Source organism: Lampetra fluviatilis, chromosome 29 (assembly GCF_964198595.1).
Source record: "Lampetra fluviatilis chromosome 29, kcLamFluv1.1, whole genome shotgun sequence".
Taxonomy (NCBI): domain Eukaryota; kingdom Metazoa; phylum Chordata; class Hyperoartia; order Petromyzontiformes; family Petromyzontidae; genus Lampetra; species Lampetra fluviatilis.
This window is the reverse complement of record NC_136303.1, coordinates 902215-929705: the sequence shown is the minus strand read 5'-3', so window position 1 is coordinate 929705 and position 27491 is coordinate 902215. Positions and strand designations below refer to the sequence as shown.

General features: G+C 52.2%; 1 protein-coding gene across 1 annotated transcript; it reads right to left on the bottom strand.

Moving 5' to 3' along the window:
- Positions 1–1114: 1114 nt before the first annotated feature.
- CIC (capicua transcriptional repressor) lies at positions 1115–27428 on the bottom strand. Its single transcript, XM_078869946.1, has 13 exons — positions 26426–27428; positions 22338–22616; positions 17605–17779; positions 16908–17040; positions 15739–15921; positions 14878–15001; positions 12229–13548; positions 11198–11688; positions 10631–10809; positions 8958–9109; positions 8146–8433; positions 5586–5726; positions 1115–3306 (listed from the first exon to the last, which is right to left on the bottom strand). The coding sequence occupies exons 1-13, from the start codon at positions 26490–26492 to the stop codon at positions 3074–3076; spliced, it is 3765 nt and encodes a 1254-aa protein (XP_078726072.1). The 5' UTR covers positions 26493–27428; the 3' UTR covers positions 1115–3073.
- Positions 27429–27491: the final 63 nt, after the last annotated feature.

Genomic DNA, 27491 nt, shown 5'->3' with positions numbered 1-27491 from the left:
AAATATGACGTCACAAAGCTCTGCCCTCCCCCCCAAATAAAACATGCTTCAAATCGCTTTAAACTATTGTCATTGTAGTGCGTATTTAATGTGGCGCAGCACTCTGATGTTGTAGGAGAAAACAATTAGTATTTATTTAAAGTTGCGCATTTTGATGTGACGTCACATTTCTTACCCCCCCCCCTCACACATCGTCTGACCCCCCCCCCATAGGTGCGTGACGTCATTTATGGACGGCCCCTTATTTGTGCACCTAGCAGCTTTGTATCCGAGCGAGAGTGCGGTAGTTCGTAGATCAGCCGAGGTACCCCAGAGCTCGTTGCTGCAAGTTTCTAAACTACTCACGTTCATGAAATGAGAAATGTTTAAGTTAAGCAATTTGAGTTAGCAGTGGCTAGGAACACATGGATTAGAGAACGTTTGCAAGTTAGGGGCATCTTATGGAGTGTTCAGATAGGTAAGCGGACTTGTCCCGTGATCTCATTACTTACCTGACAAGACTTACTAGTAGCAAACGTAGCATGTGCTACGGGCTCCACACTTTCAAGGACCCCGCATGAAATGATTTCAAGCTATCAATTCCGGTTCAGTGATTCTGCACTTGCTCTATTGCTATAGTACTATACTGCCTTCAACTTTTATGAACGACTGGGCGTTTAAGGTTAGCGATTTGTTGTATTATACGGCTGTATAGCAAATGAAAAAATACAATGATTTTACTATGCAAGTAAGACATTTATGTTTTAATGTGTTTATGTATTTATGGTCCCTTTATAACATATGCTACAGGCCCCACACTCGCTTAATCCGGCACTCGGGGGGGGGAGTGGAGTCTCACCTGTTCCATGTGGCGTTGGCTGGACGGGAGGCAACGGGCGGAGCTTGACGGTGGCATCATCATCCGCGTCACACTGGACGTGGCTGGAGGGGGTTTCCTAACTTCGGGAGGCTGTATGTTTGGAGCAGCTACCATTTATTTTTGAAGGGTTCCAAGTAATCAACCACAGAAAAAGTAGTCGATTGTAAGGTTCGGTAAGTTAATTGAATAATCATCCCAGCTCAAGTTTATTTACAACATCCACTTTGTGTATTCCTCCACTCGGACACGGGCACGCGGCGAAACTAGCTCGATAACTTTATTACTATGTTGAATTAAGCGGTACATTACTTCCAAAGATACCTTCACAAGCACACAAGAGCGTAGTAATGTATTCAGCGAGCGTTAGCTGGGGGGGGGAATTCGTTTACATTGCGGACTAACATCTCTATGCTGCCCGCATCAACACGATTTTTAAGAATACAAGTTTGCCATTTTATTATCATATATAGCTATCGTACATACACCATCATCATAAAGCAGATTTTGTGAACCATTCCCACGGCCATTCTGCCAACAAAGGAGTGGGTGTCCTGTGGTTCTTTCATCGGAGTGTATGGGGGAGGTGCAATGAACGGGGCGGCACAAGTTCGGGCACGCTAATGAGCAAACGCCGCCATCGCCAGCCACCTTGTCCACAACAATGCCATCAAAGAGCATTCACTCCCATGCCAATCACTGAGCGTCGTGGGTGTCCAGACACCCCACAACACTTTTAAATATGGCAAAGACACCCGCAAAATATTGTGCCCCTGGTCAGCACACACAGACACAAGAGCACACAACAAACTCAGTCAGCACACACGTGTGGTCAACACACATTCACACAACGCACAGCCGGCACACATGTAAGGTCAGTGCACAGTCAGCACAACAGACATTTACTCGGTACAGTGATTCAGTCGGCACACACATTCAGTCGCACACGCACACACGACAGATACCGCCAGCTTCCAAAGTGTTGCTGCGCCCTTGATTCCACCAACCACAACAGTACAGCATCGTACAGGTTGCACAGGCAGGTCCCCCTACCAAGCAGCACGCACACACACACTCTCTTTGCCGATTGCACTGGGTAATGCTGTGACCGATTGCACAGCGAAGTCCACCAGGGAGTACGACGTTTTCCATTGCACTGGTATAACCGGGGCTCACCCTACGCGCAAGACACAATAGGGTCCACCCCGCTACGGGAAGAAATTTTTGGGATACACAGGCCAAGTCCACCAAGAGGAATCCCTCCAGCTGAGAGAATATCCAGGCCCTCTTATGTGGCGACTGGGTGTCAGGCGATTACAACCCGAAAAAGACCGAGTCTACGAAGTCCTCGGCCACCAATAACACGCAGTACATGTCGCATATCCAACCGTCACGTATCATCCACCGCGACCAATTCACAGCCCAAAACCCAGTGCCGAACTGCAGCATGGCGCGTCAATTTTTATAGATGGTCACAAATCCAACCTCTTTTTGCGCGAGGTCAACTCGCGAAAATTTGCTCACTTTTAAAGCACAGTAAAAGCAATTTCCCGACAGTTAAAAGCAGTTTGGGCTGCACTTTTTTGTCCAGTGACCTACCTGTGCACGATGGTGTAAACTGTGGTTTACTATAGACATTCACATATCCGACTTTTTCACATATCTGCCCATACCTCCGTCCCAAGCGAATCGGATAAGCGACGTTATACTGCCTACCTCTATCACAGTACTAGGCAATACGGCAATGTGTGAACGACTTGGCACGGGCGTTTGGGAGCCAAAACTGCGTCAAACCCTGCCTTGCATCGTTTTCACAGTTGAAAATAAAAATTCCGCTGTGGAATTTCCCAGCAAAAAAAAAAGAACAAGCTATTCGAACAACACAGGGCACAAAAAAATACAAAACTGAAACGAGGCTGCACAAAACGGTCTAGTTTTTTGTAAAATAGTTATTTGTAAAATAACTAGTCATGTAAAACAACGAGCCGTGTAAAAGAACTTGCCATTCTTATTAAGTTCACAGCATCAAAAGCATCACCCCCCCCCAACCCTGCCATCAGTTCCATTTGATCACAGCTTAACAAATATATTTCTGTGAACACAAATAACATATCTGGTTTTACAAAGAAACACGAAAACGGAATATATTTGAAACCACCCTTACACAGTCACTCGCATTACAAGAACAGCAGCAACAACAGCAGCAGCATGGTCCCATCACGGAGACTCCGGCAAAAAATCCATCTGTACTGGCGGCTGTAATGCATGCTGGGAGTGCTCATCTGGCAGGGCTCCAAGTATCGTTGGGGCGGATGCCACCACGGCCTGCGTGTCCGTGCTGCTTGCCGTCTGCATGATCTTCTGCCGGACCTCGCGGATCTTGAGTTGCAGGCAAGACTTGGTTGGGAAGATCTCGGCGTGCTTCAGCTGGAAGGCGGACGTGGCATGCGCTGAGCAAGAAGGGAAGGGAATTACGAGAGGGAACGTCAAAAGTTGGGTCCGTGATCGCAAACACAAACCGCAAATAAGCCATTCAATCATTGTCTGTATATTGAGCCTTTTTCACACCGTATGAGTCAACGATGCTAAGCGGAGGTACAATAAACTCAATACAAAAAGCGCACAGATATCATCTTGCAGACGTGCTTCTCATCATTTGCAGAAAGCATTGGGGGGTTGTGTTCCTTACCAAACTGTTCCCACAGTGATCAGGCAAGGCTTGTCCACCTGACACCCCGAAGCCACATGGCAGCAGTAGGCAATGATGGCTATGCTGGACAGGTATCACTCGATTTGCAAACGTTCGGTTTACAAAATGTCGCGTTAACGCAATTGAAAACATTTTGTATACTTTTCGATGTACGAAATCTAATTTCCGCGTTAACGAAATGTCACACGGTACGGGCCATGAGATCAAACTAGAATCACCAGGGTGGCTGCGTCATCCATCTGTGACAGCATCACGGTGTCCATACAGTGCAACAGTAACGCCTCCACATCGCAGTTCCAGTTATTCCAACATTAAGATATTTCGGTAATTCCCTGTCTTGTGAAAAGTGATATAGGTAGATATTATTAAGTTAGGAGTGGAGTTGGAATGACTGTCCAAAACACATCCTTAATTTTTTGTATTAAATGGGAAAGGCCATTTCGATTTACGAATGTTTAAGAACACATACCTTTTGTAAATCGAGGGGTACCTGTGCTGATAATTTCTAAGATAAAACGCGCTATAGACTTGTCTCGTTGGCCAGCTGCTGCTGCCACCAATCTGGCAATGTGGTGACGTCACTTGACGTGCAAGGCATGATGGGAGGAGAGATTTGGTCCTCTTCGCACATTTCGCCATCAAGATATCACCTTTTGTGTGAATTATCAAATTTGCAGATGCGACCGACACAAATACGCACGATGGGTACACAAACAGCAATTATGAGGACAAGGTGTTAAAGCAGCCGTGCGCTCTTGTAGGCGAACACAGCTAACGCTGGCACCTCAAACGGTAAACCACTGCATACTACAAAAGACACGCGATTCCACGCTGCACTTCCGCGTAGATGGGCGGCATTACACCCCGTTCATTGTAAACCGTGTTTTTGTATCTCCTATTTGGGTGTTTGCATCGTTTGTTGTTGTAACGTTCCGACTCCGTGTTCCTTCTGGACATCTGTGAAAAAGAGCTTTGAACCTCATCGGATTCCTCCTCCAGTATAAATACATTTTACGATTCTGATCACCATCCACACTCAATGTGTTCACGTCACACACTGGCGCCACAGACCTAAATATATATATTTTTTAAATTCTGATTCTGAAATGTCAGCTGCTTCCCTTGACACACCACCAAACCTGTAATTTGACACCAGATAGGTCCTTGGCTACTAATTAACAAGGCGGCACTATGCAGTTTGGATGGAAGCCAAACGAATAGCTGAGCACCCAGCCCTCTTGACCCACCACCCATGGTGGCTACGCCTCGCTACGTTCACCAATCGTCGCCAGTCTAATACAACTGAAGTCTCTGCAACGCCGCACGCTTCCAATTGGTGGTCAGGTCCCACGCGACTTAGAGCTACCGTGAATCCTGCCTTCATTATGTAATCGTGCAGTATTTATGTAATCCTGTTTCACTTGCCTCTCCCTCAATGTACATTGTTTAGAGATGCGGTTGCATTTTAAATGCTAGACAAATCCACATTGTGTTGTTTTGACTCAGACAGACACGCATATGCCAACGAGAGTGCTCTGTATATAAAATAATTATGCCCACTTTTTATGGCCAGGTAGCTCAGCAGTAAAGCTAGCTAGCCAATGTTTTCAGTCTAAATCCTTGGTCGGGGGTTGACTCAGCCCATCATCCCTCCAGGGTCGATATAATCAGTACCACTTTGTGGAGAAGTCAACAGTCGTCCTATGTATAGACTCTCCCCGACCATAAGAAGGTGGAATTCCACCGTTGGCTCAGGGCTGCAAACAGGAGATGAACACCAACGCAAAGCTGGGCAGAAAATAATTTTGCCTGTTTCCGAACGTCGTCTTTAGATGAGGTCCCATTTGGATGCGATGTGATTCCACACTGTTGTATTCATTGACTTACATAAGAGACCCAGTTGCCCACATTGAGACCCGTGGACTTGCATAGAGAACTATGAGTGCCTCGCTCTCTTTCTGCTTGTGTACGTCTCGTTGAGATGCGAGTGCACGCGGCGTGCTGTGCTGTGCGTCGCACCGGAGGGGAAGAAGCCATGCTCGTGGAAGAGCTGCATGACGAGGGCGCGCCGCGTGTCCAGCGTGCGACGCAGTGACGAGTATGCCGTCTTGTCCTGGTCCAGGTCCCCACCGCCCTCCGAGCCCTCCGAGCCTTGCGATCCTGGCATCGCGGGCGACACACACACACGCAATGATGACAAAGGTCCTCCCGTGTAGCCTACACAGAATGTTTGGGCAAGTGCTGTTAGCGAGCACCTATTTAAGGTCAGCATGGTGCACGGGGGGGTGGGCGGCAAGCAGCACGCATGGCCGCTTTTGTTTCCCCAGTACCGGTCCCAGTGTAAGACCCACATGCGAGCGCGCACACACGCACACACACACGTACAAACCAACGTACGTATGCATGCACGTGCGGGCACAAGTTAAACCCAAGGCACGTGTCGTCCCCGTGCAGTTAAATGCATTCAAATCTTTCGCCCTGGCAAGGTAAAACCTCTTGAAGGTGGACTATGAATTCCACACAACAGATAAGTACAGGGCTTTAGAACTGCTAGTGTATATAAATGCATGCCATGATTCTGCCACGCGGAGCTTAATTAGTGCAGGAGCCATGTGCCGGTTGAAGTTTTTGTTTCTTTATTTGCAGAATTATTTAGGGAGGTCATCCGGTTTTAGCCAAAATTCTGGCTTACTCACGTCTGGATTAAAGAGGTTTCACTGACCAAATCACCAGGAAGTAAGCAGGGCTGAGACTGGACAAACGACCGCCCTGCACGAACCGGTTTGCACAGGGCATGAAGTGGGCAGCAGAGGGCAGTGCAGCCCAATCCAATGTCACTTCAACATTGGGAGTGTCAGTGCTCCCCACCTTCACCGACCCGCATTGACCAGCATGGTGAAGTAGGGCCGTACGTGTAACCCGTAGCCATAGGCGTGATGGGGAAAACCTGGGGAACCTATTGAGGTTTTTGGTGAAGTGGAAGTAAAAATGTACAGAGGTAGAGAGCCTGATATGGACAGAGAATTATAATGTGATGGAGGGTAAATAAATGTTATAGCAATCGAGAGTGGAGTAGCTTCAGCATCAGGGTACGAATACTCTCACATTGGGTATTCGTGCCCCTGTAGGACAAGGAAGGTGCTGCTGTGTTCCACACAGTCTGCAGGAGTTTCACAGTAGGGGGCGACATTAATGTGTTTTATAACCGATCATTTTACGGTCTCGTTTTCAAATTGGCCCAAATTTGGAGTGTGACGCTGGTACACGATGGCCGACTCTTTTCGAATAACCTCAAGGGATCTTTAACGTCCACAGTGAAAGCAGACGTAGCATATCGTTGGGGTTGATACAATCAGTGGCTGATTCGTACTCTCGTGCACACACAAACGCACAACGTGCAGCACACACGGACAAAGATCCCTTGTGAAGCCTTAACAGACAGTTGAGGAAAGTGGTGTTAGCGATCAACAATGAAGGGCATCACTGTGGCACACAAGGGGGTACCCACCCCAGCACCATGCCCGGGCACCTTTGTCTCCCCAGTGACGATGTTTACACACCGCACCAGGTACTCAACTGAGGCTGAGTCGACCTAGGGGAGGCCCAGGGTCAGTTAAAATGATCAGCACTGCTGTTAGCCATGAGCGGGAATCGAACTCGGGTCGCCGGGTTCGTAACGCAGCGTGCTAACTGCTACAACACCGCTCCACATACACGCACACACACATACACACGCATACACACGCATACACACGCATACACACACACACACACATACACGCACATACACGCACATACACACACATACACACACATACACACACGCACATACACGCGCATACACACGCATACACACGCATACACACACACACATACACACACATACACACACATACACACACATACAGACACATACACACACACACATACACACACATACACGCACATACACGCACACACGCATACACGCATACACGCGCATACACGCACATACACACGCATACACACGCATACACACGCATACACACACATACACACACATACACACGCATACACACACATACACACACATACACACACATACATACGCATCAAAGATCAAAGATCCCCCGTATAGCCGTAACAGACTGTAGGGGCAAGTGCTGTTAGCGAGCACATATGAAGGCCAGAACGGTACACGAGGGGGTGGGTGGCCAGCCCAAGCCCGACCGCCTTTGTCTCCCTAGCGGCGATGTTTACACACCGCACCAGGTACTCATTTGAGGCTGAGTCGACCTAGGGGAGGCCCAGGACCGGTTCAGATAATCGTCACTGGTGTTAGCCGTGAGCGGGAATCGAACCCGGGTCGCCAGGTTCATAGCACAGCGCGCTAACCGCTACACTACCGCTCCCCACATGCATACACACACACACATACACACACACACGCATACACACACATACACACGCATACACACGCATACACACACATACACACACATACACACACATACACGCACACACACACATACACACACATACACACACATACACACACACACACGCATACACACACATACACACGCGCGCACGCGCATACCCGTGCGGTGGCTGGCCGCCTCGGCCAGCATGTCGAGCCCCGTGCCGGGCCGGTCGAACAGGAAGACATCTCCCTCGCATCGGCCTCCTTCTCCCACCCTCTTGGGCGTCCCCGGAGCCCCCTCTGCCCCCCTTTTCGGGGTGCCAGGGCCCCCGTCCGGCACCCTTTTAGGGGTTCCGGGACCCCCCTCGGCGATCCGTTTGGGTGTTCCGGGCTCAGAGCTGCAGCTGGAGCGCTGTCTCTGGCGACGGCGAGGTGACCCGCATTCCTCTCCAGGCCCCTCCAGGTCTGCGGCACACAAAGATCCTCCACTGTAGCCTACATAGACTGCTGGGGCAGGTGCTGTTAAGGCCGTCATGGCACACGAGGAGGGCTGGGTGGTCAAAACAACGCAAGGACGTGAGAAAGCATTGGTCTCAAGTCTCCGAGTTTATATTGCAGTGCAACAACCACTGCTCCACCATTTGAAAAAATGTACTAACTAAATTACAAAAATAAATAATCACTCCAGCAACCAATTCTAACTACTGCACTACCAATTCTCAAAGACAAAGATCCCCTGTATATCCTTAAAATACTTTTGGGCCAAGTGCTGTTAACGAGCACCTTTGAAGGCTGGCACAGCACACGAGGGGGTGGGTGGCCACTGTTATTGGACCGGTTCAAATATTCGCCACCATTCGTGAGCGGTAATCAAATTCAGGTCACTGTGTTTTTAGCGCAGTCCACCAACCACTGCGCCACCGCCCTCCCACACCGCTGCCCACCGTACACACGCACGCACATGTGCGCAGTCCTTGACGCGCGCATACCCGTGGAGTTGCGGCGCTTGCGGCGGTAGCTGGAGAGGATGGCGCGTGGCGACGTGGTGAGCGCGTGCAGCGTGGGCGACGGCAGGGCCTCGTCCGGGCGGAACTCTGGTAACTCCGCGAAGCGACCCTCAAAGTCGACCTCCGACAGGACCCTGAATGGAAACGGAGAACGCAGCCACCGCGACGCGGGCATGTAGCCGGCACATAGCACGCGGCAATTCTATTTATTTGCTTGCATTTTAAATAATCGCTTGGAATACAACGTCTCATTTGTGGGGATGTCCAGGGTGTCGATTGAAAGGTACATTGGACCAGGGTTGCCACCTCTGAGATCGGGACACATCATGGAAATGAAACGAATCGCTCACAATTCTAGAAGCAGGCAGAACAGCATGTAAATGCGTTCTCTTTTGTGGTTTGTTATTATGATTACGCAACTGACAAAAAACGGTGCTTGTAATGTTTCGGGAAGATTTACGAGATTTCCCAGAACAGCGGCTACCTCAAACAGGAAGCATTGCCCTGGAAAGACCAGGACAGGTAGCAACCCTGGATGCAATGCATTCTCTGCAGCACATTGCGGTGAAGCCTGTGTAGGGGTCTTACGGAGGAGATATGTGTAGAGGTGATATGTATGGGATCGTATGAAAAACTAGCACAGTGGGCGGGGCTTCGTGAGCACACGGGAGGGTGCTCGCAACGACGTCCGCACAGGGCCCACCCCAGCGGAGAGGGGTTCAAGATAAAAGGGGATGAGCCGGAGGGCTCAGGGCAGAATGTGTGGGTAACTCTTGAAGATTGAAGACTGCCTAGTGAGAGCCCTGGTCTCCCCTGAGACGCCGCCCTTGTAAGGGCCGCGCAGGACCGAGCCAGTGGCGGGGCCCCGTGAATCAGAGCTAGGACTCTGGGACTCCGGGTGCCGTAGCCCGACTCACCAGTGTCGGGCCAGACAGCCTCCCCTAGCCCAGAGATTGGAGGATTAAGAGGCAGGTCAGGGTAGATAGCCGTGTGTTCCCAGCTATCCGGGTGAGGGGGCCGTTACCCCCTCCAGAATTAAGTATCCCCTGTGCATTGTAAATAAACGTCAGTGTGCCTCAACCCCGGGTGTCGATCTGATTTCGACGGTACTACACCTGCAAGGAACACGGCAGCAGAAGGTGCCGTAGAGTAGAGCATGGGTGGGAAGCCCTGCTGGGGTGCTCAATTAGACTTTCAGATAACCACTGGCGGGCAACCACACATCACACACCGTAGGGTTCTCTAATTACAGAGTAGAGGCTGGATATAAGCATGCCCCTTGGGAGCAAACCACCTGCGCTTTTATCCGAAGTTGCGTGTTCGTATCCAAACTTGCCCATCAACCTTCCTCCGCACCAGTGTGAGGTGCAATTACATATCTAGCTTTTGATGTAACCGGAAGAAAATTAGGGGTAATCTTTACAGATGACCCGAGCATGCTGAAATTATAAACACACGGCGTCATTGCCAAGTCAAAACGTATTCCCCCCCATCGAGTACCCGATTAGTGCGGCTACGATGCTCGCAGTAGGAGGGACGATAATCATTCGAGGGCCGTTCATAAACCTTTCCCCTTTAGAGGTAAACACGCGTTTGATGCTGGCGGGCGCGTGACCCGGCGCGGACGCCGGGAGTGAGCAGAGCGCGACGCTTACTGGTCCACCGAGTCAAAGGCTCGCTTCAATGGGGGCGGCTTGACCTTCACTCTTTTTGAGGGGCTCTCTTTTTTCTCCGGGGGAGTGTCCGCAGCGCTGCCCGCCGTTCGCGCCGTCTCGCTCGCCGGCCGGGGGCTCTGCGAGGCGGCTTTGAAGCCTGCTGACGCTGCCTGCTCCGCCTGGGGGGCGCAGGAAATCACACGCTCACACACACACACACGTGCACACGTACAAACCCGCACACACACAGGCATACGCAGAGGTGGTTACCTATGTACCCCTATTTCCACTGTACAACCGTACTACACTAAAGATGCCACACGCAACGAACGAGTCGAGTAGCAACGCATGGCGACGACGATTAACCGCGCCCCCTGATCCTGCCACATCAGATGTGTTGTGTCGCCGTCAAATTCGGTAAAAAAACGTGAATACGAGACGGTGGTCCTTAATAAAGTCACGAAGCAGTCCTTAAATAGACGTATGCCGCTCCGGAGCCGCGGGATGCCGATCCCTGGACGAGTACACGGACGCATGAGTACACGCACAGAGCCAGCAAGTCCTTGCCTGCTGCAGCTCTCCTCCTCCTGCCCCCACCCCCCCGTCCTGCGTCTCGCCGCTCTCCTCCTGCCCGGTGGCCTCCTGCCTGGGCTCGGCGCCGCCGTCCGCGGGAACGAGCTGGGCCGCGCCGTCAGCCGCGGCGGCCTGCGCCGGATTGACACACGACTGCGCCCCCTCTTGGCTTCTAGCAGAAGACGTTGCCGACGACGAAGAGCTCTGGGATAACTCCTGCCCGGTTTTCGCTTCGGGAGATGGGAGTGCCGACGTAGCGGCGGCGGCGGAGAGCGAGTCGGTCGGATTTGGAGCGAGCGGCGGATGGACCGGGTCACCGTCCGCAACTTGCGGAGACGCGGCGCTCGGAGAGCGCGGGTCGCACGACGTGGCTGCCGGGACGTCGGGGGGCCACACGGGGACGGTGGCGAGGGACGTGCGCACGCGGGTGCCGCGCCGGGGCGGCGGACACAGCACCAAGCCGGTGCCGCTAGGGTGGATGGCACCTGCAGGCAGACACAGATTCAGGCACCCAGAGAAGCGCCAACAATGCAGTGCCTGCAGATCGAACAGCGGCCGGGCTTCCCTACTGCTGGCTCTGGACCCGGTCGAGGAGGCCTTTCACTGTGGTCCACAGGCGGTGATCAGATAGACATGGGGGCGCAACAAACAACCACCATTGGTCACAGGTGAGGTTGTCACCTTTTATCTAGTGGAGAAATATCGTTCACTGCGTGACGTGTGCAGCAGAGTAGCGGCACAACTTACATTAAATCAGCATGCATGCTCACAAGACCGGAACTATAGGTTAAGCTGCATGCACTGCAGCTCACACATGGCCAGTGTTCACCAGACAGGTCACCGAGCCTTACACGGTCCAACCACCCGCTTGATTCACGGGAGAGTGGGTTCTGAGCGCGAATGTGGAAGTGCGTTTAGTGAAGTCGTGCGAGGGGAAGTTGTGTGGCCGTGCGAGTGGCTGTGTGAGTATGCTGCGGCAATATCTATGTGCTTGGCTGTGTTTTTAGTAGCAACCCATGGCTCACCTGGGCACTTAGACCCAGCACTTGAAACCGAACTGGTAGCTTCTCCAAGCGTTGCACAGGTCCGCAGTGACACACACTGCTCCACGGCTAATGCGCTTTGCGGTAACGACGGCGGCTGGTTCTGCTGCTGATGCTGCTGGTGCTGCTGCGCCTCCGAGCTCCGGAAAGCAGACAGCTGCACGCCCTCCACGTCCCCCGACACCGGCAAAGTGTTCGTCGACAGCGCCTCGCTTGACATCGGCAAGCGACTGTGTGCTCCCTCCTCCACCTGCGAGTTTCCATTTGCAGCTCCTCTGTCTAAAGTCACGGGCAGCGTCGCGCTCGGGGTAGCCTTCACCTGCAACTGGAACAGCTCGGGCCGCGCAAACACAGCGGCCGGAGCGGTGGCGGCGACCTTGTCTTCCTGCTCCGAACCCCCTTCCCTCGTGGCCCTCGTCAAGGAGACGAGAGAGGCCTTCCCGATTCCGTTCCCGTCGGGCGAACTGCGTGTCCGCAAAGCGCCTGGCAGCTGGAGGGCGTCCCTTCTCTCCATGAGCACGCTGGCCCGCTCGGCGGCGGCACGCGCCTCGCTCTGCCCGTCCGTGAGACACGCACCGCCTCTCTCGGCGGGCCCCACGCGCCAACCCTCGTGCCCGTCGCACACCACCCTCGCCCGCTCCAGGACGTTGCTAACGACGGTAGGTCTGTCGAAGGAATACAGCGCCAGCTTGGGCCGCTGGAGGACGTTCACCAGGATGCTCGGCCGCTCGCCCGCACCCACGCCGCTCCCGCCGCCGGCGGGGACACCAGCACCGCCGGGCGCGCCTACGCCGGTCCTGGACAAATCCATTTGCCTGACGAGCGTCAAACAATCTTGCGGGCGAACCCCGCTCAGCATCACGGCGCAGGGGAAGGAGCCCACCGGGGCCTGCCCCGTCCCTTCCGCCGCCGCCGCCGCCACGGCAGCCGCCGCCTGCGCCGCCGCCTGCCCCCTCCCCGGGGTCGGCTCCGAGGGCCCGCAGGGAGGAGGGGCGCCGGCGAGGTGCGCGTCGCCCCACGACACGCGCATGGCCGCGGCGGAGCTCGCGACGTGCAGGCGCGACGGCGCGTCGGCGGGGGAGCGGCCGCCCCCCCTCTCTCGCTCCTGCGCGCCCCCCGCGACGCCGTGCGGGACGGGACCCCCCCCAATCCCCTGATCCGGGGCCTCGCCGGGTCGCCCCCCTTCCTTGTCGCAAGCCGGAGCGGCGTGCGCGTGGTCGCCGCCGTGCTCCGGCCGCTCCGCCGCCTCCCTGTCCGGATGCTCTGCGAGCAGAGCGAGGCCTCCGCTGTCAGCGCAACCATCTGCAGCCGGAAGATGGCGAGCGCTGACTCAGTACGATCGCAATGTAACGTATTGAGATGCGGTCGTATTCAGACGACCTATAAATCTGCATTTCATTGTAAAATAAGCGTGGCGGCTATGAACTACGAGTACAGAATCAGAATATTTATTTATACTGGAGTAGGGTGCCTAACAATGTTACAACAATACAAAAACACGATAGCAGTGCAAAGTATAGGAAAGGTAAACAAATAACTTAAAAATATACAAAAAACTATTATTTTTATCTTTCCAGATAAAGCCCACTGAGGCATTAACTTATTTTTCAGAAGTGACCTGTCGCAATTCAAGATTGTGATTCGATTCCATCATCAATTATTATGCATTCATGTTGGTGAACGTAGCAGCCTCTTGTGGCTGCAGAAGTCAAGTTAACATTTTTACAGCCCTTTACCATTTCGGTGAAGGGGGTTGTTTGACCATACTTCACCATGTTGGTCAGAGCAGGTTTGCTAAAAAGGTTAGACCCAGGACCGATTCAGAGGTCACTCAGCACTGCGTGACATCTGAATCACCCTCAACCAAACTGCGTAAGTGGTCAAAATAATAAAATGCAAGTTAAAAATAGCAGATTTTTTTGGCAAAAGTGTACGAGTAATGTAATCGGTACACACTTTGCACGGCTCGCTGAACAAATAAGCACGTTTAATTCACCTTCAGAATGTCACCGAATACACAACCTGCAGCCAGCTGCTCTTGCCTAACGTCAGATCGGGTTGAGCCGCACTAATGGAAGATGGAAACATGGCCCTTGCTGCAGATCAATGTGAAATGGGCAACAATCGATTTATAAATGTATGTGGGACCCTCTCCCCCACTCTCCTTCCCCCTCCTGGTCACGTGCTCCTTCCTTCTCCCCCACTGTCCCATTCTCCCCCACTCTCATTTCCCCTTCCTCCCACTCTCCTTCTCTCTCCCCTACTCGCCCACTCTCCCCTTCCCTCTCCACCACCCTCCTCTCTCCCTTGCTCTCACATTCTCATTCCCTCTCCAACACTCTCCTCCATTCCCATTTTCCCCCACTCTCTCCCACCTCCATCTTCCCCCCCTCCCACTCTACTTCCCTCTTCTCCATTCTCCGCCCCACACCAACCCCGCCTCCCATATCGTTTCCTCTCCACCCACAGGAGGCATCGCATCCACAATATTAAATCACCTAGTTGAGTATCCAGCAAGAGGGCCATGAGAAATCTGTGGGGTGTCTCTCTCTAGATGGATCACTCTGCGCTATCCCACACCGGCCTTGCCTCTCCTCCCTCCCTCTCTCTCCACGCGCGAGCTGCACTAACCCGAGGCTGCCATTGAGGAGGTCGCGGCCATCGCGAGAGTCTTGGGGTCAGACCCCGACGACTTCTTCCGCTCCTTGCTGCACCACTTCCAGTCGGGGTGCGCCTTGAAGTGCGCCTCCTTCACCTGGGGAGGAGGGTGGGGTTGGCAGAAGCGGCGCTCACGGCGCGTGCCCACACGCGACACCTCGGCGCGTCGAGTGAAATGCCCGGCCAATCCGACGACGCCATCTCGAGTGAGACGGCACACACGTCGGCAATCGTTGCCCTGCCCCCCTCCCGACTGGCAGACTGACGTCCGCTGGTAAATGTAAGTCCCGAGTAACACAAGAACAGCTGCCAATGGGGGTTCCCTCGGCTGGAACGCAGCAGCGGCAATCGTCGCCCCCGAGTGGCAGACAGATGCCCGCTTCGCAAGCCAGGCGTTGAGTCAACTTGTGCAGCACAGGGATGGCTGCCGCCCTCCGAATGCGTCGAGATAAAGGTGGCCACTGAATTCGAATCGTGAACCTTGGCAACAAGGGGGGACATGCGCCACTGTTAGGCCATGAGCCCAGCGGCTGCTTGATACTGCAGGTGTCGTAACCAAACACCCACATCGACTGCTTCACAGCGGGATGTTAAAGATTGCAAAGAAGGTCAACGTGTGCCAGCTTCGGGGTCCAAATTTGTAAAAACTTATTCGCTAATTACCCTCTTCGGTAAAATCCCACCGCGACATCGGCCCCCCACTGGTCGCCAACTGTACTCGCGAAGTGATCACAGCACGTTCCTTTCGTGAGAGCCTTGCGCGATCAGGAGGGGGCGCAAGCACCAAACGTACCAAACTATGATGACGACGACAACGATGGTGATGATGCTTACCTGCGAGGCAAGGTCGTGGTACTGCTGCTTCTCGCGCGCCCCCAGGGCGTACCACCACTCGCCCAGGATCTTGCTGACCGTGCGGTTGTCCTGGTTGGGGTGACGCTGGTGCACCAGGCCGCGGTGCCGCTTGCTAAAGATCATGAACGCATTCATGGGCCTCCGCACGTGCTCCTTCTCCCTCTGAGCAGGGCCCGGGTCACAGGGCGAGGGTTTAGCGCAACGAGGAGGAGACACGCATTTACAAAGTGCTTGCCAAAAATGAACCACAATACCTTGCTGATCTCGTCAAGGAGCTTAAACCATCACGCAAACTCCGGTCATCCTTGCAGCGGCTTTTGGCTATCCATCGAATATAGACGGTCGCCGCATCTCGTGCTTTCAAATGCGCTTCTGCGGCAGTTTGGAATGCTTTTCTTTCCTATATTAGGAAGCCACTGGAGCTATGCCCTTTTAAATCTAGATTAGCACAGTTGGCTATGTACGGTGCGAAAGAAGTTCAACAACATACATAATAATAACATACGTATAGACACCAACACCCAGAAATTAGGTTTACCCTTACGCCGCTGGCACGTGCGACTGCTGTGAAAGACGGACCACGGAGCCTAATTTGGCCTCTCGACTCCTGCAGGAGCAGAGCCAAGTAGAGGACCTTGCCAGGGTTGCAAACCGCGCCACATCATCATCATCATGTGCCCGATACTGGATAAACGTACGACTGTGGTGGCTGCACCCGAATAGGAGGAGGTTTTACTGGATGTATAGTAAATATTTTAAAAAATCATAAATTCGTCAATTCAAATTGTTTGTTGCGATCATGATACACGCATCGAATCATGCGTTTGACAATCAATTATTCATATTGGACATGTTGTCGCTTCACACACCGTGGTCTGTGGACCGCCAGTATTTCCGCAAGGCCGCGGGGGGAAGTGATCCGGCTGAACTGTTGCAGGTATTTATTTTCACAAAACACAGTGCGGCATCAGCAAAAGTGGCTAATCTGTATTTCGGATTGTATGGTTTGTTTGCATGTATGTATGTATGTTGTCTAAAGAGTCAACCTAAGGAAAGGCCCAGGATTGGTTCAAACATTACTCGCCACTGCCATAAGCCGTGGCCTGGAATCTAACCCAGTTCGTCTGGTTCGAGGCAATGCCCTGTACCTTGCGCGAACCCTTGGCCTCCCTTTCTGGGGGGAGCCGGTCCTTGGGCAGAGCTCCCAGCGATTGCGTCCTTCTCTTGACGGCAGCGATGGGGGGTGGGGGAGGCTGAGTGGGGCACGCAGCCGGAAGAAACCTGAGCCGGCGAGAACACACAAGGAGGATGTAGTCTTGCCACGTTTCTCTTTTTTGACACACGATCGCATGTGGGACCTGGTAGTTGGTGGGCAATGGTGGCGGTAAAGGTTCGGTGGGGTTTTGGGGATGGAGGTGGTGCTTGGTTGGGGTGTTGACATGATGGTGGTGGTGGAGATTGGGTGCGGTGTTGGGATGGTGGTGTGGGTAGATGGGGTTGTGGGGATGGGAGGTTGTGATTGGGTGAAATGCCAGGATGGTGGCCGTCTAGTGTCCCATTGAGCTGCTGGATTTTCACACTGCGATTCTCAGAGGATGTCTGTCCCCCGAGTGTGTGCACGTGGGTTGTTGTCTATCTTTGGCTCTGTCACATCATTCGCTCGTTCTTTTTTCATCTTTTGCTAAGTCTTCCCATGTTTCCATGTCTGTCTCTCCACGTGTTTCCCTGTGTGCGCGTCTCCGTGTGAGTGTCTCTCCATGAGTCTGTCTCCATACGTCTCTGTGTGCGTCCGTCTCCCCATCCACGTGTTTCTGCGCGCATCTCCGCGTGTCCGTGCGTACGTACGCCTCGTCGTGGTCGCTGTCGCTCTCGCTGTTGATCTCGGTCTCGCGCAGGCCGCAGGGCACGTCGCTATAGTAACGCGGCCTGGTGCTCGCGCCCGAGCCCTGGGCGGGACTAGGAGAGGCTGAGGGCTCCTCGTGGGGTTGTGAAATCCTCTCCTGCTTTGGGGTCGTTTCAGCTACAAACCGACAGAGCATTCACAGTCATTGTTACCATCAGAGCTGGCACATTCAGTCAAGTAAAAGGTAACGGTGCAGTCCTGAAATTGCTAGCTCACACCACTACTGGCTCCATAATCTAACAGAGAGGGTAGTTGTCGAAATACATGACAGTTCACAAGCATTGGTTCAAGCAAGCCCGACTCTGCTGATGAGACAATGAATGTGGAACCAAGTTCAGAGTTTTGTTTACGTTGAACCAATGCTCCTGCAACTACATTCTCCCAGAAGGTCGTGTGGCTGACAGGATGTTTAAAAGACACTTTATTTGTTTTTGGAAGGAGGGACAGATTTGTGAAGGAGGCTTATTGGCCGCATTGTTATTTAGCAGGTCAGAGTTCATTATGCCTCAACTATTGCCGATTTGACCTATAAATATAACTTGCTTACCTCGACTGGACATCTGTGAAAAAGAGCCTCATAGCCCATCGGATTCCTCCAGTCTAAACAGTCGTGAATTAAAGCAGTGGGAAAACAAGATCCAGAGGTCATCGTGGCCAAAGCTGTTGATGCCCGCAGAACACCTCGTGAATGCCATCTACCCCCTCTGGCAGATCTTGCAGCTGCCACTGCTGCACAGTAGACACGAAGAGAGCTACAGATTGACGGCCGCTTTCTCGGACTCCCTCGAAAATGGCGGCCGCCCCTACGTCCTGCCTTCCGAAGGCAGGAAACCCCCCAACGAGCCAAGCCCAGCGTGACGTGGGCTTATAGCGCCCATTGACCTCACATCCAGCGGCACAAAAGTGAACATAGGTGAGACTTTCTTTCCCCAAACTATTATTGTGTTATCCGATTAGTTGAATAAACAAACCGATAATTGGTAAAGGAATCGATTACTTTAATAACGTGACGGCACAGCTCTGCTCGTAACTTTCTCAAGGGGATTTCTGGTCTGCTCTGAGCACATGATCCATTACCAGCATGTCCTGGAGGAAAAAGCTCAAGGCTGTAATCAGCAATTACCAGCCTTAATTACCCGGTGTGCTCGTGTGGGTGGGCGGGCGGGCCTGACAACGTACACCTCCCACGGTCCCGCTGGGCTTGCTGTCGCTACAACAACAGCCAGCTATATTTTTAGTTCGGGCAGTTCCATTTTCAAATGAGGTTTAAAAGAGGGGCACAGATCTATCAACAGCGCAGGAACAAAGTGCACTACAGCTCGGAGTGTGATGCTTCACTCCATTGCAAGCGAGTCTACGAACTGTGACAATTCAATCTACTGCTGGATGAAGGCCTCTCCCCCACCCCCCACCAAGCCATCGCCATCCCTTAATGGTCCTGTGATGTAACAATTATCAGAATATCAGAATCAGAAGATGTATTCATACTGAGGAATCTGATGAGCTATTAAGCTATTTTTCACCTGCACAAGAGCGGATTTTATCGCTCCATCCCAATCCTCAGTGGACGACTGCTAGGACGCATTCCGTCCCTTTGCTGTCACTCCATCATTTTTCTTAACCATCGGCCATACGAGTCAACAAATCGATGCAGCACTCAGCCCCGAAGCGCAAACCTTGCAGTGTAAACGATGACTATGGAATACGCACTCTCATGAAGGCCACTTCCCATTCAGCCTCCGACCAAATCACCGCAATGCGTCCGGTCTCATCAGACCTCGGAACTACGTGGTGGGATAGTGGTGAGAAGTGCAGCAAAATACATGATGTACTGTACTCCTATACCCCCCCACGTATCTCACCTACACCAATTCGCACTGACCATCATGGTGAAGTCCGGTCAAATAAGACCCCACGACCCGCGCTACGGTGGGAGAGGGCCTCATCCAGCAGTGAACTGACAGAACGGCTCTACGACGCGTACAACTCCCATTCTATACCCGACACCAGCACGACAGGGAAAGCTTCCGCAAGGAGCAACTGGAAGCTTTTCAGGGCTTGACTTTATAACGTCATGTTCAATCAAAGGAGAGCAGGTGTTAGCACCGACTGCCCGATAATGCTATGCATAAGCATGGAACATTCTCAAATAAATTTCCACCGTCCATGTTTTCATTTCCGTTTTCTTCTCACCCTCCACCCCCGCCAATGTTATCCCGATTGCGCAATAGGCGTCGCGTCGTCATGAGATGAAGACTCCAACCGGATCTCTCAGAGAAGTGCGACGCTTCGTGTCGTAGAACGAACGACGGCTACTGATATCTTTAATGATACTGGAGGAATCCAATGAGCTATAAACGCTCTTTTTCACAGATCCGTTTAAGTGACCCTCTGGTCCACACACAGTCAGGGGGGCAGCACTTCCCCACCCCCCCTCTGATGTATGAATTCGGAGTTGGAATTTATTCAAGATTAAGTGCAAAAACAAATATTGTGGTGATTTTTGTGCAGTCATAGGTGACCGGGCTGAGACCATCAAGTCCAAGAAGAAACAAGTGGAGAGCTACGCAGACACAAAAGACAAAGAACCCCCGTATAGCCTTTAACAGAATTTTGGAGCAAGTGCTATTTAGTGAGCACCTATGAAGGGTAGGTGGCCAGCACCACGCCCGACCGCCTTTGTCTCCCCAGTGGTGATGTTTACACACCGCACCAGGTACTCATTTGAGGCCGAGTCGACGCAGGGGAAGCCCAGGATCGGATCAGATATCCGTCACTGGACTCAGCCGTGAGCCGGAATGAAACTCGGGTGGCCGGGTTCCTAACGCTAATCGCTACACTGCCGCTGCCCCACAAAGTGCAACCAGGAGGGCCCACACAGTGGTCGTGTTTATTAATCTACGAGCAAAGTGTGGGGTGTGGGAGCTGGGCGGCATTGAGACACATGGCGGTGATGATGGGTGGCCTATGACACCCCCCGCCATTAGCCCCCTCCCCCCCCAGTAAACAATGAGCTCATCCTGAGTGCTTGGCAGCCACAGACCCTAGAGCATTGTCTCACTGTGCTGAGATGCATTAGGGCTGGCAGCAAGGTATCTTGTCGATTAGTATTATTTTTTTATTATACAGGGTGGCTCAAAAGTCAGGGCACAGAGGGCGATTTCATTTATTTTTACACTGGCATTAAAACATTTAAATTATTAATTCGTTAAGTTAATATTGTGTCTATCATTATTAATATGTAATTGTCTTCTTCCTGTGGGGTCACCTCAAATACGTTGTTTACAAAATTCGGCCATGAACCCGGAGTGGACCGATGCATGACATAATTTAGGAATGTTCAAGAATTCCACCGGTAACGTTTAAAAAAATATATCCTCAATTAATTTCAAAAAAGAATTCATGCATGCATTAATATTAATGGCAGTCAGTTTGAACATTTGTTAAAATAAATGAAATAACCCTATGTGATTTGTTAAAACAAGGATAACCCCATGTGTCCCCTTTGTAAATCCACTGCTAGACGAGGCCCTCCCCACATAGTGCCGGTCACTGGGGTTGTTTGACCATACTTCACCGTGCTGGTCAGTGCGGGTTGGTGAAGGGAGGGAAAGTGTCACAGGAGCAGTTCAGATGACGCTCGCCGCTGGAGTTCGTAAACCGTGGCCAGGAATCGAACTCGGGTCACTGGGTTCAAAGCGTCGAGCGATAACCACAGGGGCCACCACTTAACCCCACCTCGTTAATTAACCAGCGAATTCCGAATTCATATCTGGAAGACGAGGGATTAAATGGCGGGGATGTGACAAAGCATCGATTGTGCATGCAGGCGTCAGAGTCCAAATTTGCCAACATTTTAATATTACCCGCAAGTTACTTAATGTGGTAAAAAGGACATAAGCAACATCTCCCCCGAGTGGAAGACCATAACCACCTGCGAAATACTGCCTTTGTGCTTGAAGAATGGCGATAAGAAAAGGGTGAATACCAAATGTACTCATAATATATGCAGCATTGTCCTCAAATTGCTATCGATCCTAACTTTCTCCACGCTCTGCAGAAAAGGCAAAGCTTCCCAGCGTCCACTTCTGAGGACACCAGGTCCTGCACCAGAGCTCCCCGAGGTGTTTTCGGGTTGTACCGCGAACCAATCAGCCAAGGACCAGCAACACCAGGAACAGCAGCAGCATCAGGCAACATTACATAGAATCTAGCATTGGCAGTGGTGCATAAGCAAAAATAACGAGAGTAAAAAACCTCTCTGGTCTCTATATTTACGTCCTATGAAGAAACATCACATCTTATGTACCCTTCATTTTACGGCCACGGTGATATTGACGAATGTTTTCAGTTTTTTATATACTCAGGGGAGACACCGGAGCTGCTCAACACATGGTTGGTTTAGTTCTCATTTCTCCCTTCTTCATCGTTATACTTGTTTTTTATAGTGTTGCTTTTGTAATTTTGCTGATCCTCGGTCAGTCACTCTTGCAAATTAGACTGATCCTGTTCTCTTGAGTTTGCGCACGGTTTAAACAAAGTAAACTTGCAACCTGAAGCAAGAGCAGCGATAAAAATTGGTTGTCATGCCAAGCCGTACCCTGCACGATCCGAAAACTCGTCCGAGGAGCAGAACAACCGCAAAAACCCCCACGCAGGAGCACAAGCCACTCACCCTCGGGTTGCAGAGAAGAGGAGGGAGGGCTCCCATCTCCGTCGACATCAGCAGCCAGCGAGCCATGGTCTTGTCCGCCGACGTGGTGCCTTTGCAAGAGGCCATGCTCCGACTGGCCGACCGACTGGTATCTGGGTAGCAAGCCATGCTCCGGTTGGTTGAGGGATTGGTGCGTTCGCACAGGCAGCAAGGACAGCTCTGGCTGGCTGGGGGCCAGGAAGGGCACGAGAGAGTGCCACGGGAACACTGGCACGGCGTGGGGCTCCACGCTGCTCCACACTATGGGGAGGATAAAGACACGCAGAGAGAGAAGAAGAGGGTGGGAGGTCAGGTGCATATCAGCAAACTAACCAGCTGCAGAAACATCATCAGCAAATGAATCATCGGCATAATCACCATCGCAGATTCATCAGCAGACAAGCTTTCAAATTCGTAAACACACTTGCATTAACACATAAACACACCACATACTCCTAAAAACATAAACTTCAAAAACAAACATCACAAGCGTGTAGGTTTTTGCGGTTGTGCTGCAAGTGTTTTATAGGTTGTACTGCATTTTGTTCGGCAGGCCGTCCATTGTTTCATGACAAAAACACGTCGGAAAGCTACACAGCACAACCACAAAGACCTACGCAATCACCGTATCCAAAAATATATTTAAATGCCGTCACCTATCAATACGCACAATTCCTTTTTTTTCAACCCTGCACTGACTGCCGAGAATTTTCGGAACGTGTAACTATGTCCCCTGTGGGTTTGCAGGGGGAACACACTTGAGGGAGAGAATAAAAACAGGGACCCATCAAACTGTGCTGTGTTTAAAGGGCCAATGAAACCCCCGGTGTGGTCTGGGTGGGGAGGGTCATAGGTCACGGAGACTCACTGAAGCCGTTTTAAATCCGACAGCTCGCTGTCACGGCGGTGCTGCCACTTGTTTTTCCTACGGGCGAGCAATGCGGCGGGCGCCGTTTTTAGCCCCCGTTGTCAGAAACGCAGCCTTGTTTTGGTTGCCCTCATTGTGTTTAGCGGCGGGGACGCGAGGCCTCGGACTGAGGGCGGAAACCGGCGGCTGCCTCGCCTTTCCCGTCCCCGCGGTCGCCCGTGGCTCCCCCCTCCTCCTCCAGGGGCGGACGTTCCGAGAGGAGAAGGAACCGCGAGAGATCGACTCCCATTAATCCAGATTATGGAGCCTTGAAGGCAGTAAACAAGTAGGCCACAGGGTTACACATGAAGTGCAATGTCTTGTGGGATGGAGGATAGCAACGAAGACTCAACCGGCACCTCCACCTCGTCTTGTCACGATCGAACCTCAACTCTACCTCGTTATGTCACTAATTAATCCCTTTTTTGCTATAATCAACAAATGCTCCCCTCTCCTCCAACCTTTCGTTAACATACAATTGCAGATCCGACCGTCACACATTCGTTCTGACCAATTTACTGCTCACATCCAGTGTAGTATTTGTGCACGATGGTGGAACTGTAATTTTCTATCGAGGTTGACCCATCAGACCCAATTCCCATATCCACCTGTAACCTCAGTCCCCACCAGCAAGCCGGAAACACGACTTTGTAACGTCACGTGAAACACAAGTAAACACAGAACTCGTCAACGTCAGGACGCAAGCAGCACATACATGACCCACAGCACACAAATCACAGAGCCCCATGTGAGATATATATACACACGACAAATTATAACGCACAGTGAGCCCACTAAGCCTCGGCCTTGACACAAACGACTCGGCACTCATAAACAGCACAACAATCAGGAGGCTGGCAGCACACACGTCACAGTGCAGGACATAACATAACCGACTAACCGGGGACTGAGCTACGGGTGGCGATGTGAAAAGGTCAGATAAGTGAACTTCTATACAAACTAACAGTTTCACAACTGTGGACAAACACTGCACTGGGCGTGGGGTGGTTAAATATGCCAGGGCGGATATACTGATGGTCGGATATGCGACGCTGTTCTGTACACAAATCAACAGGGAAATGAAATGCACAAATCACTCAAAAATAGAGCTCTCACAGCATACAGCGAGAGCAGAACTGCCTCGCTCGACACAGGACAGTGGCAGCAGACACGTGACTTGCAGCAAACCCACAGAGCACGGAAGACAAAGAGCACTGGGGCACATCAGTAGTGCTCATCAGACACAAACATTGCCGGTACCCACACAGATGTAACACCACGCAAAGATGTGTGTGCGCATTGCATGTACAACATCTGTGAGCCTCCTTCTGACTGCCAACACAAAGAAGCTGAGAAAATGTGGTCATCACAACTTGGGATGGCAACATTTCCTCAACTCTCCGAGTTCGTGGTCTAAAACAACATTGAGCTGGTGGTCTGGACAAGGCTGAGGAGTTTTTTGCACAGTACATGCAATGTCTTGCACTTGTCCGCGTTGCTAAACCTATTTATTTTCCCGGCCAGCTCTGATGTTTATGTTGAGACGGGAGCTTTCCTGTCATTCACACATTTGAAAAACCACAACACGTGCAGTACACAACACTCAAACGCTAGCAGTACACGCCTTAAGATGAACAATGCATGGGTCTGGTAGTAACATCAACAGTTCTGTGCATGGCATCACACGAGACTTTACGCCGAACAGTAAACAACAGCACACATGACACCGCACATGACAGGACACCGGTAACACGACGGCACACGTGGCAGGAAAATCAACAGTACAGCTGGCAGTACAATACAATTACCTGAATGTACACCTTAAATTACGACAACAGAGCACACAACAGTACACACGACAGTACATATACAACACACCCCCCTGGTATACCTGATGGTACAATCAACAGGACAGCTGAGAGTACATACGGCAGTGCACGACAGTACACCTTAGAGCATACACGACAGTCCATCTCGGCAGTATACACAACAGTACACTTCAGAACATACCCGACAGTACAGATACACAGTACACTTTAGTATCCATCAAAGCAGCGCTCTTAAAATAGAAGTCAAGTTCCTCTCCACGCCCACCACAAACGTGCAAATCACCACAATTATCAGCAGCAGCAGCACCAACAACAATCAGCACCACTGGCAGTACCCTCAACAGCAATCACCACCACCATTACCACCACCTTCACCACCAAAGAAAAGATGCCCCGTGTAGTCTTAACATACTGTTGGGGCAAGTGCTGTTAGCGAGCACTTATGAAGGCCGGCAAGGCACACGAGGGGGTGGGTGGCCAGCACCACGCACGACCGCCTTTGTCTCCCTGGTGGCGATGTTTACACACCGCACCAGGTACTCATTTGAGGTTGAGTCGACCTATGGGAGGCCCAGGACCGGTTGAGATAATCGTCACCGGAGATGTCCGTGAGCGGGAATCGAACCCAAGTGGCCTGGTTCGTAGTGCGGCGCACTGACCGCCCCACTGCCGATCTCCACCTTCACCACCAACCATACCACCACAAACAATACCACCACCACCTTCATCAGCATCACTACCCACAGCATCAACACCATCAGTACCATTACCACCATCAATATCTAAATCAGCATCACTAGCAGCACCATAATGAGTACCCCCAACACCGCTTCCATCAGTCCCACTAACACGAGTACCATCGCCACCACCAACATCATCACCACTACCAACATCACCACCACCAACATCGCCACCACCATCATCACCACCATGGACACCTCGATTACCATCACTGCCAGCAACATCACTAACCACAAACATCCTCATCACCATCACTAGCAGCAACATCATCAACACCACCTCCATCATGAACATCAGCACCACCACTAGCATCACTACCACAGCATCAACAACATCAATACAATCACCACCATCAACATCTCCATGGCCACCACCATCAGTACCACCATCACCGCCCACAGCACCACGCTACGCAGTGAAGTTGTGCTCAAGTAAGCAAGCAATGCAAGCAAAAATGGATGGCGGCGACAGGCGACTTTGCGGGAAGGAGTAAGAGAGGAGGAAGATCAGAGGGCGATCGGAGAGGAGAGAGATTCAAGACCAAGAGAGAGAGCACTGGGGGGGGTAGTCCCGGCGGGTGAACGCAGCCGTACCTATCATGTGAATGCCCGGACGCAATGGAGGTGGACCGGGTGGAGATGATGACATTTGTGACAACATCGTGGTGGTGGTGGTGGCGCACCTCCTCCTCCTTCTCCTCCTCCTCCTCGCCTCCTCACCTCCTCTCGGCGTCACACGCGATCGGCCGGCATGACCACCGTGACACCACCACCACAATCAACAAAGCCAGGAGGCCTACAGAGGCTTGGTTCTCCCAGCAACAAAACAATATACTTCTCCGCCCTGTCTTCCTCCTGTGTCCACTGCCTGCCTTGTCTATCTCTCTGCCCTGTGCCTGTCTCCCTGCCTGAGAGACAAGAGGCTACTGCTGTTGTGTATATCAAGGTGTCCTCGCGGGGGCCCAGCCGAACAACAGCAACAATAACAAACACACCACGTGTGTCTAGCGCAGCTGCGTGCGACCACAGCTGGAGCGGAGAGATCGGCTTCGACTGCCGCTGCTGCTGCTGCTGAGGAGGTCTTCACTCCTGGAGGAGTGGAAGGGGATGGTGGAGGCGGCCCTGTGAGGCAGGATGAGGAGCCCAGGGCCGAGGCGGTGGTGGTGATGGTGGTGAAGCTCCCCCCCCCCCCTGCGGCCAGGCTCGATGCGTCTGTGCGCCCGTGGGCCACCGAGTCTCCCCTTTCCTCTCCTCTTGTCTCTCCCTTTCCTCTCCCTTGTCTCTCCCCTTCCTCTCCTCTCTCTTCGCTCTTCTCCGCTGAGAACTCTCCTGGCCTGGCTCTCCCCCGTCTTACTCTCCCCTTTGCCTCCTTGTTTGCTTGACTTACTCCCCGCCCCGCTCGCCTCTTGCTTGTGTGTGTCTCTCAGAAGCTGCCTTTTGCCTGATGATTGCTGAACTCTCCCTGCCTCTCTTTCCCTGCCTCTCTCTCTCTCTCCCCCTTGCGTCCCCGCCCGCCTGTCGCTCCGCTACTCTCCCCTCGCCACTCTCCCTGAGGCCGCCACTCGCGTCGCTCCCGCACAATGGGCGCCTGGGCCAGGCCGGGAGAGGGGGGGGCGTGAGCTAAGAGTAGGTGGGCGGGGCTAATAGTGAGGAGGCGTGG